This window comes from Typopeltis vanoorti, chromosome 3 (genome assembly GCF_054136105.1).
Source record: "Typopeltis vanoorti isolate ZY-2024b chromosome 3, IOZ_Tvanoo_1.0, whole genome shotgun sequence".
Lineage (NCBI taxonomy): Eukaryota > Metazoa > Arthropoda > Arachnida > Uropygi > Thelyphonidae > Typopeltis > Typopeltis vanoorti.
The window spans coordinates 87,211,172-87,227,403 of NC_143551.1; the positions used below are offsets into that span (position 1 = coordinate 87,211,172).

The following is a 16,232-nucleotide window of genomic DNA, read 5'->3' on the forward strand; positions in this document are numbered from 1 at the left end:
TATAAAATTGCTCGGTATCTTTAACATATAAATTGTAAAAATGTGCTTTCCTGATGTGGAAGTGGCATGACATACAGTTAGGCAAGTTCCTTCCTGATGCACAACACATGTAAGACAAAATCTAGCATGACATGTTAATTCTAATCAATGAAACATCATAAACATGGCACAGCAGAATGCCCAACTCATCAGCCCAGACCAGCCAGCAAACTTTTTCCACTTCTTTAATATCAAATAAGCAAGCTACAAGTATCACAGTAGCTACTTTTGATAATGATCTTAACAGGAAAGGACATTTTGAGAACATGGGGTTCTAGAACCCCATATGTGTGAAAGTGCAGCATTGCTATCCATGTTCTACTCCAATGTCCACATTGATAATGTAACATCAATTAGCCCATACAAGGCATAGCATCCTTTGTTCACCATACATACATACATACACTTTTGTGCTCATTTTACTGTTTCAATGGCTGGAAATGAGCTGCAGAATATTATCAAAGAAAATGATTACGATTACCACCAAATTTTCAATGTAGATGATACTGGCCTCTATTGAAAAAAAAATGCCATCTAGAACTTCGAATCCAAGGGCTTTAAAAGGATATAACAAGAACTCTTTACCTGTAATTTGGTGGGCGAATCAGAAGGCTTGGGTTACCCAAAGCCTATTCGAAGATTGGTTTGTCTTATTTTTGTCCGGCAGTTGAAGCTTATTGCAAGAGAAATAACTTAGCTTTCAAAGCTCTTTTTCTTTTAGATAATGCACCTGGTCATCCAAATTCTCTTAATCATCTGAGTGAGAAAGTTTTATTTTTCCACCAAATATGATATCATTGCTACAACCCATGGACATGATCATCATTGCAACTTTCAAAGCCTATTTTCTTAAAAAGACATTCTCAGAGGCAGTAGAAACAACAACAGGAAAAAATGCAATTACACTCCAAGAATTTTGCAAAAATTTTAACATTATACATGCAGTTGAAAACGTTCATGACTCGTGGGAGCAAGTGTCTTCTAGCTGCATGAGAGCTGTTTGGAAAAACCTTTTGCCAGAATGCACTAATGACTTAGATGGTTTTCAAAATCCTGAAAATAATGTGGTTGAAGAAATCATTGCAATTGGTGAAGACCTTGGTTTTGATGCAGAAGATGTTAAAGAATTAGTGGATTCAAATTCAAATGATTTCAGTGACAATGATCTTCTTGACATTGAACAACAATGTGCATATGAAGACAATGAACAAATGCAATGTGAAGATGAGGTTCCAAAGGAGACAACAATCAAAGAACTGGATGGAATATTTCACAGTTTAGAATCACTTAAGCAGCAAGTAATGGATATAGATCCAGATGTTAATCGAAAAATATTTGTTAAGGTCTAGAGTGTCATTTTGTTTGTTATCGTAGAATTTATGCTGATAGGAAAAAAACTAAAACTTTTTTTTTTGCAGTAACCAATGTAGGTACAAGCATTATTAAACATTTACTTTGGATTCATTTTTTCTTTCCTATCTTTCCTAAAAGAGTACCATATAAAACGAATTGTTAATACAGTAATCAATCATGGATGAATTGTAATTTTTACCACTGATTATTATATTTGATTAACGCGATTTTGATACACGTGGTAACATTGAGGGATTAATCGCGTTAATCAAGGGATACCTGCATATATCAGGGCATATATTCAGGGTGTGCAGTGCACACTCATGGAATACCAATATCACCGATATTATATTTTTTGCATTCATTCCTGTTAAAGACTCTACTAATTGTTTCCTGTCCTCGTATGACTCCTAAAATTAAACAAAATATGCTAATACTTCATTTCATGAAGAGGACACTTTGATAAGTAAACACTACATCACATTTGCATTAATAGCCAAGGTGTGCAGTCACCAATACGGACAACTTTGAACAGCCATACAGATGGTGAAGCAGATCAGATTCTTAGCATTCCAGTTGTTTTAAATTACTCAAAAGGCAGGGTGTGTGCTGAGACAATAGCACCTAGAAATCAGTGGTTGTGATTGGTTATTGTGCCAACTAATCCAATTGAACATTGTCATTTGTCATGAGTTGCCGTTTTTGTTTTCTGAGTTTCATCTGTCTTGCAAGCGTGAAGTGTGAACTGATGTGTTTAGGACACCAATATAGACTAAGTTTTAATATATAATTTTCTATAAATAATTTATAACTTTTTTTTCCCATATTTACAATGGGAAACAGTGTTGACAATCTACTGAAAGTTAGGTTTTCTCCCAAAGCTTTTGCAGATTGTGTGATTGTAGTCGAAGAAGGTAAACCTCATCCTCCTCTTCCAAATTTACTGAGCAAGCACAAATATGCAAAAAAAACTGAGTATACGAGACACTTCTATTTCATAATACAATACAGTAGAATGGTAACTGGATATGAAGTGTGGTCAAGACTTTTTTTATTGGCCTTGTTTATTATTCTTCAAAGGGAAAGGCATTTGGGTTTAGTTACAATTAACTGATAAATTAAAATATTCAAAGTTATCCTACAATTAATTGCATTGGACCAATTAAGATGAGTGCTGATATGCTATGCACTCTTAAAACTTTCACACATCAATAAAAATGCAATCAGACAGTCAAAAGTGAATTTCGTAGTGTAAGTTGCATAAGCCACACAATAGCATAGCCAACTGAAATGGTCACACGATGCCATTGATATATATATATTAAAAGAATAGCAATATGTAAATAACACAGGAATTCAATTGAAAACAAATTCCTGAATAAATACATTATTATATGCAGGTGATTAAATCTTAACATTGCTAGTACAGTCTTGACAAGATTATTACCAAATTGGAATGAAAGTATCTTCTGAAAATCAAAAGTTATGATAATTAAAGGAAGGGAACCTCACCCACCCACCCACCCACACACGTGTGTGTGTGTAGGTGGGTGGGTGGGTGAGGTTTTAAAAAGGACTGGAGACAAGCTACATCCCTCACTTGTCTGTTTATTTTTATCCACTCTGTAATTATACCACTGGTTTCTATATCATAGTTTTCAGGTTATACTTTTATTAACTGTGGAGATAATTCAATTTTACCTAATATTTTAGTTTGTTTCTTTTTTTACTGGATCAAAGGCTTTCTCATTAGTAATTAGGTTGAATTCTCTGTTGTTCAATTAGCTGTTTTAAACTGAAGGTTGAATCAATGCATTCTAAATCTGTTTTATTCTTGTACTAAATGTTTTTATACAGTTGTTTATTTTCCTTTTCAACATTGCTTATAATTGTATAAGCAGTATAAAAAAAAGGGAGGGGAATAAATCATGAATTTATCCCACCTAGAACTTTTCCCCCCTTTTTAAATAAGCAATATAATGGATTTCTGCCAGTCAGATGAAGCTGTTCTTGACTGCAAAATTTTATTAGATTTAATATTCTCTTACGCAATTCCAAGCCAGCATATTTAAATGGTTCCATATTTATTCCATCATTTTCTGGAGCATTTGCATTTTTAGAAATAAATAATTCTTTAGAATATCAGTTAATTCAATCCATGTTATGGTTTCTAATTTGTAACTATCACTTATTATGTTAAGAGTACTAAAGTCATTCTTTCTAGAAGTTTCCATAATAATTATTCCATTCTTTTTTTTTTTTTTTTATGATATATGTTCTTTAATTTCTTCATCCAAGTACTTCAAGATTTTATATGTTGATGATTATGTTCTATGATAGCTGAGTTTCAACAGAATAACTGATCCAGCATTCAGAGGAAATGTTGAATATATATATATATACTCAGTCTGAGAGCAAACAGAAAGCATCAGACATGCTTTGTTATGGCTGGTAACCAAATGAGGTCTGTTATTTATAAGTCTCACACAGATAGAAACCAGATGGACAAATTGGAGATGAACTCTAGAATAAAAGTACCATAATTCAATATGTCAGTGTATATTATGTAATCTATCTATATTTTTTTTCTTGAATATTATAAGTAGAATGTCATACATACCACAAATTTTACAATGTAATTTCCAAATGTTTGCATACATGTTCTCAATGTTATTTTTTTATGTTTATGCAAAGAATCACTATGACGTGTAGCACATTCAAAGTCTTCATAACCTGTTTCTTTTAAGTGAAGATACAGTGGCGAGTTCTAAATAAATAAATAAATAATGTCAATTTATATATTTAAAAAAGAAGACAGATTCCTCAAGTAAAGCATTCTTTAATTAATATTACAGCATAGAAATAATGTTGGGAACAGCAAGCATATGAAATTTTGTATCAATCAGATTAATTACATGTTTACATCAATTAGATTGGGTTATTTAAGGATTAAATTAAATATTAAGGATGGAGACCTCCCCATATAGTCTGTAGGGAATGCAGAGAACTAACCATTTAGGAAGTAATATAACAACCATTGTGTGAATAATGGTTAGCCAGGCCTCTTGCAATGAGTCTTTAGACTTCATAAACATTCTTGAATAATAATAATAATATAACCTGGGCTTGAAAAATGCACTTGCCTGATTGTCTGTGAGAATTAAGAATTTTTTAGTTGATGAGTAAAAAAAAAACAATTTAGGTTTAATTTTCTTTCCAAATGAGTCAGCTTCCTAACTTGCTCTTTATAGTCCTCATGTGAGTGATTATCATAATTTTTTTTATGTTTCCTCAGTAATGCCTTCTTCTTCTAGGCTGTGAGTTCATCATCATCAATTTCTTGATACATAACCTCAAGGCTATTATGACAGCACTACATGATTAAGTTGATATTATAATCTAATATCAACTTTCTCCAGATGAGTCTATTACTTGTCAGCACTCCAATATTGTCATATCTGACATTTCATGCTTCTGAGGTACTTCTGACTAAATCAATCTACTTAGACCTTAGTCTTCCCCTGGATTTCTTTCTTGCCATTTTGGCATCAAATACCTGTTTTTCTAACTTTTCCTCATACCTTTTGATTAAGTGGCCATACCACTTTAGATTAGCTCTGCTCACACATTCTTGAATACTAACAATGTCAAGTTCCTTTCTAATATCTCTATTTTCAATATGATTCTACCACTGATGCCATCTGATCTCTGCTCTAATTTTTCTCACAACTCTCATACCTGTGGTCTCTAGTCTTTGATTGAATGCTTTATTTTTAACCCAACTCTCCGATCCATAACATAAAACTGGTTTGAACGTTGTCTTGTATGCTGCTAGTTTCTGTTAGTGGCTAATTTCTTTCTTATTTCATAAAAATGTATTTAATTGACTCCTCACCATATCAGCTTTGCTTATTCTGTTGTCTACTTCCTAATTTAATTTCAACTTCACTAATAACTGTGCCTAAATAGGTGACATATTTTACTTGTTTTATAGGTTCTCCATCATCATCAAATTTACCCTAAAGGGGTGTACAGGATATTTACCCTAAAGGGGTGTACAGGATATTTACCCTAAAGGGATGCAAAGGATATCATGACAGTACTACATGAAGAACTTACATCATTACTAACTTCCTATCAACAATTTTCCTCCAAATCAATGTTATCTGTCAATATTCCAACATTATCAGATTTGATATTTCTGTCTTCAAAGGCAATTTTTACTGTATCAACCAACCTTTATCTTGGTCTTTCTCTGGACCTTTTTCCCACCAACCTGGCAGAGACACTTGTTTTGCTAATCTTTCCTTTCCCATTTCTGTTTAAGTGACCATACCACCTGAGATTAGCTCTGCTAACACATTACTGGATGATAACAATGTCAAGTTCTTTCCTAATATCCTCCTTTTTTAATATGATATTGCCATTTATGCCAACTGGTCATGCCTCTAATCTTTCTCAGGACTCTCACATCTGCAATCTCTAGTCTTTGGTCAAGTGTTTTACTTCTGAGCCAGAAGTAAAACACTTGACCAAATTGTTTTACTTCTGAGTCAGAAGTAAAACAATTTGGACTACTTCATGACTAAGTAGCTGAAAGACTACTACTTAGTCATGAAGTAGCTGAAAGACTACTTCATGACTATGTAGCTGAAATGTTTTACTTGTTCTATAGGTTCTCTATTCACAATGCAGTTGATATTTTCAATGTTTCTGCCTATTTTCATTGTCTTTGTCTTTTTATACCATATCTATTACAACAGTTATTCACTTTAGTCAGGGAATCTTGCAGACTTGTAGCATATTTATTTAGAAGTATAACATCATCCATATAAAGCACAGAGCTGACATTAATATCTCTAATTTTGATATCAGGTTTAATACCACTGTAAAATCTTGTATAGAAAGAATTTTGTACAAAATTCTTATATACTGATTTTACTTGAAAAAGAAAGTCAATACAAAATACTTGTAGTTTAATTAACATGTTTTCATTAGCGTTTTATGTAATCTGGTAAAATATTCGAATGAATTGCTAAATTATTTGACCGCCAATATTGTACAAACAAAGAGATAGCCCAGACAGGATTAGAAATGTAGACCTGAGGCCATTGAGTTATGGGGTTTTTCCCCGCCATACTCAGCGATTTCTTTTTTTCCCCCTTTTTTTTGAGGGGGGGGACCTCTGGTAGAACATCTGATTCAACTTGATTCAAAGAAGTTCCAAGGCCATGGTGAAGGCAGAATAAAAAGGAGACAGGTGTTCTGCTCCTGGCTCTCTGTTCCCGACTTGTTCCGGTGTTGCTTTGAAGAGGTTCCTAGGTCCAGCCATTCCAAGGATAGGGGGAAGGATATCCTGCCAGCAGTATTTCAACGATGATAGGAGATTTTTAACGGCAGTGTCGGCCTGTTTGAGAAGCCTCACTATCTATGGGACCACATTTAACGGCTGTGAAATCTAAAATCTTACTCCTCACAAACAACAATATAAAAAACACAGCCCTTTTACAGTTGCAAAATAAAATACTTATTTTTAAATATTAAATTTATAATATAAAAACTAGAGGTTGCTGAAAAATTTGTGCAGAAAAAAGGGTCAAATATCGTAGCATAGTAAAGGAAATTCCAAGAAACACAGCACACATAAACAGCATACCATGGACAGCGTGTAGCATAGAGGCAGCCTGCCTCATGGCGTGGCTTAATAAGGGCGCTTGTTCAGCCATATTGCAGAAGGCGCTGTTGCTATGCTAACAATTCCTGTTAGCTTAGCAAGTGCAGAAAGAAGTTTTTTCAAGCTTAAACTGATTAAAAATTATTTGCGAACATCAGTGATCCAAGAAAAATTGGTTGATCTAGCAGCTATATCGATAGAGGAGGACGGACATAGCTTATAATTTAAATTTAGAAGAACTTAAAAACAGTTTTATTGTGTGATATCCCTGTAGAGCAAACATTTAATTATAATTATGTAATCATTTTGCATTAATGTTTCTCTTGTAACAAAAACAAACTATCTATTGAAGATTTTCTTATATTTTTGTCTTATAATCCATCAGGGGCGATATTTAATTGATTGCCTCAGGGTGCGATCTAATCTGCCGATGGCCCTGAACATAAAGAACAAGTGATACAAAGGTCACTCCACCACAGTTAATCTATTAACGGCTCTAAAATCTCCATTCAGGGATTAACAGTGGAGGGGGCGTAATTGCATGATAAAAGGTAGATTGCTGACGAAAGTTTGAATCCAGAGCTAGTAAAAGAAAATGACTCAGAGAAAAGAAAAAACAGCTAAATAGTCAAAAGGAGGCAATTCTGTCTTTCTTAGATTCTTCTGAAAATGAAGGAAGTGAAGAAAACTGAAGTTGTACCTCAAACTTATCAGAATGAAAGCAAAACATTGGTATCAATATCAGGAGGAGACGAAAGTGAAAATGAAGACCATAAAAATAATGTGGAAAACATAGAACGAGAGAAAGAAGTAAATGAAACAAATCAAGAGGGTTTTGAAGAAATTTTCGATCAGAGTCTGTACTTACCAGCAAGCAATCTATCTTATCCTACCGATATAGCAGTGTGGCCAGTTAGCATTAATGAACAATTTATCGAGTATATTTTAATAAACATATCTCAGAATGTTGGTAAAATAGAAAATTTAAAAAAGATGCAATAGAATATATGTCAGAAATGTAAATGAATCATATTTTTAATGTAAAATGGAACAAAGGCGAAACGAGAGTGGCTAATTTTTTCAGATACCAGCAAAGCAATTTACTGCTTTATTTGTAAACTGTTTTCTAAGTCAAATAATAGCTTAATTATTATTATTATTTCGGGCTACTCCAGGGAGTCCTTAGACTCATCGAGGGAGGCCCTAAACATCATGTCCACACAACTATTCGACATTCTCACAGTATCTATCATACCTTGCCTTGAACTCGCTCACTGTCATAGCACCCACAACAGACTCTGGCAGCTTATTCCACTCATTTACCACTCTAAAAGTAAAGAACCCAGCTCCCATAGGTGTCCCCTAGTTCTCCCACCACCAGTCCTGATCTCAAAAACATCCTCTGAATTAATCCTATAGAATCCTTTTAGCAATTTGAATGTCTCAATCATATCTCGCCTTTTCTGCCTATCAACTAGTTTCTGCAACCCACAAATCTTCAACTTGTTCTCATATGGTTCATTCCATAGACCTACTATCATCTTAATCACTCGCCTCTGGATCCTCTCCACTTCCTCCCCATCAAGAAGGAACCGAGGTGACCAAATCTGGGCACAGTAGTCGAGATGAGGTCTTATCACGGCTGGTACAGTATCTCATTTTCATCAATCCATTCCTGTATTTTTCCCTTGACTACTTTCTCCAAGACCTTGACAATAACTTGCTTGTCTCTGCTCGTCAAGGTATTTTTCAACAACCAAGTGAGTTGATGAGCTGATTTAGCTACTTTTGCAATGTACCCCCCTAAACTTCATCTCCCTATCCACCAACACTCCCAAGTCCCTGGCCTCATCAATCTCTTGGAGTACAGTTCCACCAATGTAGTATACTGCTGCCAATCTTTTCACTCCAAAATGCATAACCTTACATTTTGTCACATTAAATTGACATCCATTCTCCTTAGCCCAGAACTCCAATCTATCTTCATCCTGCAAGACTTTGACATCTTCTGCATTCACTATCGCCCTACCCAACTTTGCATCATCAGCGAACAAATGAACTGTTCCTCTTAGATCCTTCCCTATATCGTTAATGAACAGATTAAACAGCAGTGGTCCAAGAACAGAACCCTGCGGCACACCACTAGTCACAGGCCGTCTTTTGGACTCTACTCCTGAATAAACTACTCTTTGATATCTCTCCATACAACCAACCACTGTGGTATCCTGTCATATGCTTTTGCCAGGTCCAGCAGTATCACTGTATACCCATTTCCCTTATCCAGTTCTGCCGTCACCTTGTTATGAAACTTGAGCAAGTTACTGAGGCATGATCTACCCTTCACAAAGCCATGCTGTCCTCCGTACAGTATCTCATTTTCATCAATCCATTCCTGTATTTTTCCCTTGACTACTTTCTCCAAGACCTTGACAACGACTCCTGATATGCTGATCGGTCGGTAATTTGCAACCATAGTCTTGGATCCTCCTTTATGCAGTGAAACTATTTTCCCCTCTTTCCATGCCTTCGGGACTAAACCAGACCCGAGACTCAGATTAAACAACATGGTCAAGGGCACTGATAATTCCTTAGCCGCTTCACGCAAGACCCGTGCCGGTATACCATCCAACCCCATAGATGTATTCACATTAAGGTTCTGTAATAGACTATTCACCTCCACCTCATTCATCACAATTCCCGTATAAACTAATGGTTCCTTCATTTTTTCAATGTCACCACCTGGATGATATACTTTTGCAAAGTGCGCGTTCAGTAACTCCATTAATGAAAGGTTTTCACAACTGGAGAAATATAACACAAACCTTATGTGATCACGAGCATTCTACTGAGCATATACGAGCGATGTGCACATATTGCAAAAGAAAATCAAGTTCTGTAAATAGTCGAATTGATAAAACAAATGCAGTTGAAGAAAATTACTGAAGAGAGATTTTAAAAAGAATAATAGCTACCATTAAGTTATTGAGTAAACTAGGGCTAGCATTTAGAAGTAATACAAATGATATTTTTTCTGATTCTTGCAGAAATCATTTATTGTGTTTACATTATTTAAGTGAATTTGACGATTTTTTAAAACATCACATGAAAATGTATGCCAACTGTAGTTCTGGCATATCAAATGATCATTCTTACCACACTTGTGATGAATTCATAGTGTTAATAACTAAAAAAAAAAAAAAGAAATATTAATATCAGAAATTAAGGAAGCTGCTTATTTTGCAATAATACTTGATTCAGCACCAGACATTGCCCATAATGACCAACTAGCTATAATATTTAGATACGTTACTGCAAATTCTGACATTAGTATTACTCATCATAATTCCTCATATTTAGAAGAGGTAATATTACAAAAATTAGAAGAATTATCATTAGAGATAAAAATGTGCAGGGGGCAAAGTTATGATAATGCTGCCAATATGAAAGGTAAAATATACAGGTTTTACAAGCTAGGCTGAAAAAAAATAGTCCTATGCACATTATATAGCATGCTCTAGTCATTCTTTATGTTTAATTGGCAACTATACCATGGAATCTTGTCCGGAAGCAGTGCAATATTTTTGTTTTATTCAAAATGTGTATAATTTCTTTTCATCTTCAACAAGAAGATGGGGTATACTCCTTAAACATTTAGAAAAAAAATCTTTAACAGTTAAAAGACTAAGTGAAACAAGTTGGTCCACAAGAGCTGATGGTATATTGGCTTTGAAACATGGATATAAACAATTTAAAGAGGCATTACTTGAACTATCCATTTCTCCTTGTGAAAAACCTATTTCTAAATTAGCTCATCACTGGCTGAACATTTTGACAATTCAGAAACAGCAGTTTTAACAGTTGTGTGGGACAAAATTTTACAACGAATAAATGCTATTAGTAAATCTCTACAAGATCCCGATATAGATTTGTTGTTAGCTATTAATTTGTCATTACAGTTGTTATTATAGGTTTGCTGCTTTAAATGTAGAAGCGAATTTATAAACAGATGAGACAAAATTTATAGATGAGAAGGAAAGAGTGATAAAATGAAAAAAAATGTATGACGAAGTTTCACAATCTAACGAGATTATATTACATGGGAAAGAAAATTTCATTGTTAATATTTTTAATGTCATTTGCTATAAACTAATTTTGAAGATTAATGAAAGAACAAAAAGCTATTTAGACATAATAGATATGTTTGACATTTTTCTGAAGAAAGATAGAGATCAAGACAAGTACAAGACTAATATTAACAAAATTTTACAAAGTTATGGGACTGATACTGACTCAGAAAAATTTATTGAAGTTAAGCAATTTTTAATAATGTAAAGGGAGAAAATTCTTCAATTAAAAATATGTACAAATTTATAAACGATGGGTTGAGGTCTACTTTTCCGAATGTATAAACAAATTTTAACAATATTTTTGATGATGCCTATTTCAAATGCAAGTGCTGAATGCTCATTTTAAGTGTTGAAATTAATAAAAAATTATTACTATTATTATTATTATCCAAAACCCCGTGGAGTCAAAGACTCATCTAGGAGGTCCTTTTATCATACACAGCTCATCATTGATCATATAGCAATCCCTTACTAACTTGTAGGTCTCTATCATATCTCCCCCTCTTCCACCTATCCACCAGACTCTGTAAATTGCATCTTCTCAATGTTTCCTCATATTCGATATTCCAGAGGTCAGAAACTACTACCTTAGTTAGTTGCCTCTGGACCCTTTCCAACATTGCTTTGTCCTTTTGAAAACCAAGCGACCAAATTTGGGCACAGTAGTCCATGTGTAGCCTAATGAAAGCCTTATACAATGGAACAAGAATCTCCCTACTTCTACAAGTCAGTGTCCTCTGCATCATTCTCAGAAGTCTTTGTGTTGCCTTCACAATTTTGGCAATGTGTTCCCTAAATTTCAGATCCTTATCCACTATCACCTGAAGCTCTCTTATTTCCTCCACCTCCAACAATATATCCTCACCAAACACAAATTCTGCATCCCATCTTTGTTTCCCAAATTTTAAAACCTTACATTTTGCAACATTGAACTCGCATCCCCATTCCCGTGCCCAATCACTCAATTTATTCAAGTCTTCCTGCAAGGCCACAACATCTTTCCTACTCTTCATGGTTCGTCCCACCTTTGCATCATCTGCAAACAACTGAATATCTCCATCCAAATCTTCACCAATATCATTAATATTGGGCCACTACTGTTTAACATCTACAAGTTAAACAGTAGTGGCCCTAAAACAAACCCCCTGAGGCACACCACTAGCGACTTTTCTTTTCCTGGATATTGCTCCCCCATACAAAATTTGCTGATACCTATCAGATAGTCAGTCTCTAATCCAATGCACTATCCACTCTAGTTTGACAATCAGCTTATCATGCAGTAATCTATCAAAAGCCTTTGCAAAATCTAAGTATATTACTGTGAATTCCTCTCCTCTGTATAAGGAAGCAGACGCTTTATTGTAATAAGTAAGTAGATTACAAAAACATGACCTCCCTTTAGCAAATCCATGCTGAGATAATACCATTGTTGTCAACCCAATTCTGGATCATAGTTCTCACAAGCTTCTCCAACAACTTAACCACAACATCTGACACATAGATAGGCCTATAATTTGATGCTCGAGTTCTATCACCTCCCTTATGAAGCGACACAATCTTGCCCTCCTTAGGAATTTGACCCAGTGCAAGACTTATATTAAAAAATATGTCAAGGCAGGTGTTAATTCCCTGGCACATTCCTTCAGAATATGTGATGACATATTATCAAGTCCCACAGCCTTATTAACATCCAGTTTGCTCAACTCCCCCATACATGCTGTGTTCCCCTGTCTGCCCTGAGCCTCCCCATTTCCCTGTCCATCTTGCACACCCATCCTCTAATTCTCTATACTCATGCCACTTTTCCTTTTCCTACTACATTTCCTATTTAACAAGTAACTTGGACCAAAATAGAACAAAGGGCCATGTCGTTATTATGCATTGAAGTAGATGTAATGGACTCTATTAATTATGATGACATTATAGATATATTTGCTAAAACCAAAGCCAGAAAAAAACACACGTTTAATTATTAATTTTTTTAAGTTAAGGGATATTACATCCCATATAGTTTCTTAGCCGAATAAGAAACTCAAAGAGTTTCATGCCGAATATAGTAGAAACTATATAAAGTTCGGCGATTCCAAGCCTAAGCAAAATACCTGGATACTGCAGCACTGATCCCAAAGGGTAGTGCAAGCTGGGGCAACTCGTGGTAGAAGTGGTCTGAGCTTGCTCCACTTCTACCACGAGTTGCCCCAGCTTGCACTACCCTTTGGGATCAGTGCTGCAGTATCCAGGTATTTTGCTTACGCTTGGAATCGCCGAACTTTATATAGTTTCTACTATATTCGGCATGAAACTCTTTGAGCTTCTTATTCGGCTAAGAAACTATATGGGATGTAATATCCCTTAACTTAAACAAGTTATATGTCGCCGAATTGAAGCCTTTGGCTCTTCACATATCTAATTAATTTTTTTATTTAAATTTGAACTGATTTAGTTTTATATTTTTTTATTAATGCAAATACATGTATACCAATGTTGTGTTTTTTTTATTTTATTAAAATGAATTATTATGGAAATGTCGACTTTTATTTTCGATAAAGTAAAAAAAAAAAAAGCATATGAATTTGATTAACTGAAATAGACTTGTTCTTTTGAGGCCTCATAATGATGTTGCACCTAGGGCCTCCAAAAGTATAAATACAGCCCTCCATATAACTGTAGCGTTTCGAATAGCTTTTCACTTGGCACCTTGTCATATGCCTTTTGCAGGTCTACAAAACTTTGTTAAATACAGATCCTTGTTATATTCCAACGATTTCTCAACTATTTGTTGCAAAGTAAAAATCTGATCCTGACAGCTTCTATTTGGCTCTATTAGGTTCTCCATTAAGAATGCAAATGAAGTTTCTATATACATACATCTTCAAGGCCCACCTTCCCTAATTGGGTTGTGGGGGCAACAGCTGCAAGAGGAACTTCCGATGGTCACAATCCTCTGCCACTAAGCTCAGGTGTTCTGGTGGGATTCCCAAACATGTCCACCCAAGGTTTTGGATATAATCTATCCAGCGAGTCCTTGGCCTTCCACCCTCTGGCTTAGCAAAGAGGGCCTGCTGAGGGAGCCTCTCTTGTGGCATTCTGACCAGGTGCCCATACCAACGTAACTGTGATCTCTCAATACAGAGAAGCAGTGGTTGCGTATTGAGGGTTTCCCAAATTGCAGAGCTTCTGACTCTGTCGTCTTGTCATCCCCGCAGTCCCTCAAAGGAACCTCATTTCAGGCAGCTTGGATTCGTCTCTTCATTCTTTCGGTCATTACCCAACTCTCATGACCATAGGTGAGGATGGAGGCATAGACTGTATTGAAGACAGCCAGCTTTGCCTTCTGGCTTAACTCCCGCTTCAATACTACCGAACGGCCAAGCTCCCACAATATTGAGCTTGCTAAGCCAATTCGAGTATCTAGCTCTACGTCCCACTTTCTATCATTCGTGAATATGGACCCAAGGTATTTAAACTTCTCCACCTGCCTCATTGGGACTCCACTTACATGTAGAGTGCACTGGGATGGTTGTCTTGAGACCACAAATGTTTCAGTTTTGGCCACACTGATCTTCATTCTGGCGTCTGCACAAACAGCTACAAACCTATCCAGGGTCAGCTGGAGATCATCTGTGGAAGAGCTAAGCAGAACTAAGTCATCTGCAAAAAGCAGACGTCCAATGCTACATCTTCCAATTCTGACACACTCACTGCCTCGGCTGTGCCTATCAATCCAGTCCATAAATATTATGAAAAGAAGGGGTGACAGAACACACCCTTGGTGGAGGCAAATGGAGGCTGTGAAAGGTTCAGACTTTGTACTGTTTACCCTGACACAAAACTCTGGGCATTCATACAGGGACATGATGGCAGCTAATAGTTGGCCATCCACTCCATACTCCTGTACTACTTGCCAAAGCTTATCCCAAGGAACCCAGTCATATGCCTTCTCCAAGTCCACAAAACACGTGTAGACATTCTTGGCATATTCCCAAGATTTCTCAAAGACATGCCTTAAAGTGAAGATTTGGTCAGTTGTGCTTCTACCAGGATGAAAGCCACACTGTTCTTCCTGGAACTTTGACTCAACTATGCTCCTGCACCATCTTTCCAAGCACCTAGCATACACTTTCCCAGGCAGGCTGAGCAGAGAGATGCCACGATAGTTACTGCAATCCTCCTGGTCTCCCTTCTTGAAGACTGGTATTATTATGCCTGTCTGCCATTGCTTTGGTGCTCACTCAGATATCCAAGCAGCCTGATACACTTGAGTCACCCAGAGAACACCATCTCGATTTAAGGCTTGTATTCGGGCCGAATTTCATCATCATCATCGCCAGCAGCCTTGCCTGATTTTAGTGATTTTATTGCTAACTGGACCGCTTCTGCTGTGAGACTAGTCATTGTCCCGATCTGCACCTCTTGGATTTCCACAACTGCTGGGCCACCTGGGTTAAGAAGGCTCTCAAAGTATTCCCTCCATCTGTGGAGGATATCCTTCTCGGTTGTTAAAAGTGCACCATTAGAGGCCTTAATTGCCTTTGCTGTGCACGATTTCCTCCCTCGAAGGCGGCGGATGGTCTCCCAGAATATTTTGTTTGCATTTGCATAGGATGAGTCTAATCTTTCTTCAAAGGATTCCCAAGCCTTCTGTTTTTTGCTGTCTTTACTGCCTCAGCAGTATCTTTTCATGCCTCAGCATACCGCAAATGCATCTCAGGTGACCTAAGCCATGTTAGGTAGGACTCCTTTTTTGCCCAGACAGTTTTTTGGATTTCTTGGTTCCACCAAGGTGTCCTTTTCTCACCGCCCATTGCCACGCCGAGCCGCTTTCTGCCACAGCATGAAAGTGCAGAGGCAGTGATAGCTGTTCTGAACAGTTTCCACTCCTCCTCAACATCTGTAGTATGCTTGGAAATCTCTTTGAACCTGGAGAAAATGTCATCTGCAAAATTCTTCCTCACAGCCTCATTTTCCAAAGCCTCCCATTTCACGAGGTATAGCTGCTTAGGCCTACCAGCATTGATGGTAGCATCTGGTTTCTGAAG

The 16,232-nt window shown here is 36.4% G+C and overlaps 1 protein-coding gene across 1 annotated transcript in view; it reads right to left on the bottom strand.

Annotated features, from left to right (window-relative positions):
• The window catches only part of LOC150108353 (vezatin-like), a 181,970-nt gene that overhangs the window by 161,481 nt on the left and 4,257 nt on the right, over positions 1–16,232 (bottom strand). The window contains exon 2 of the mRNA XM_090415753.1: positions 4,013–4,159. Coding sequence (XP_090271879.1) covers positions 4,013–4,159 — 147 coding nt within the window. The remainder of the gene's footprint in view (positions 1–4,012; positions 4,160–16,232) is intronic.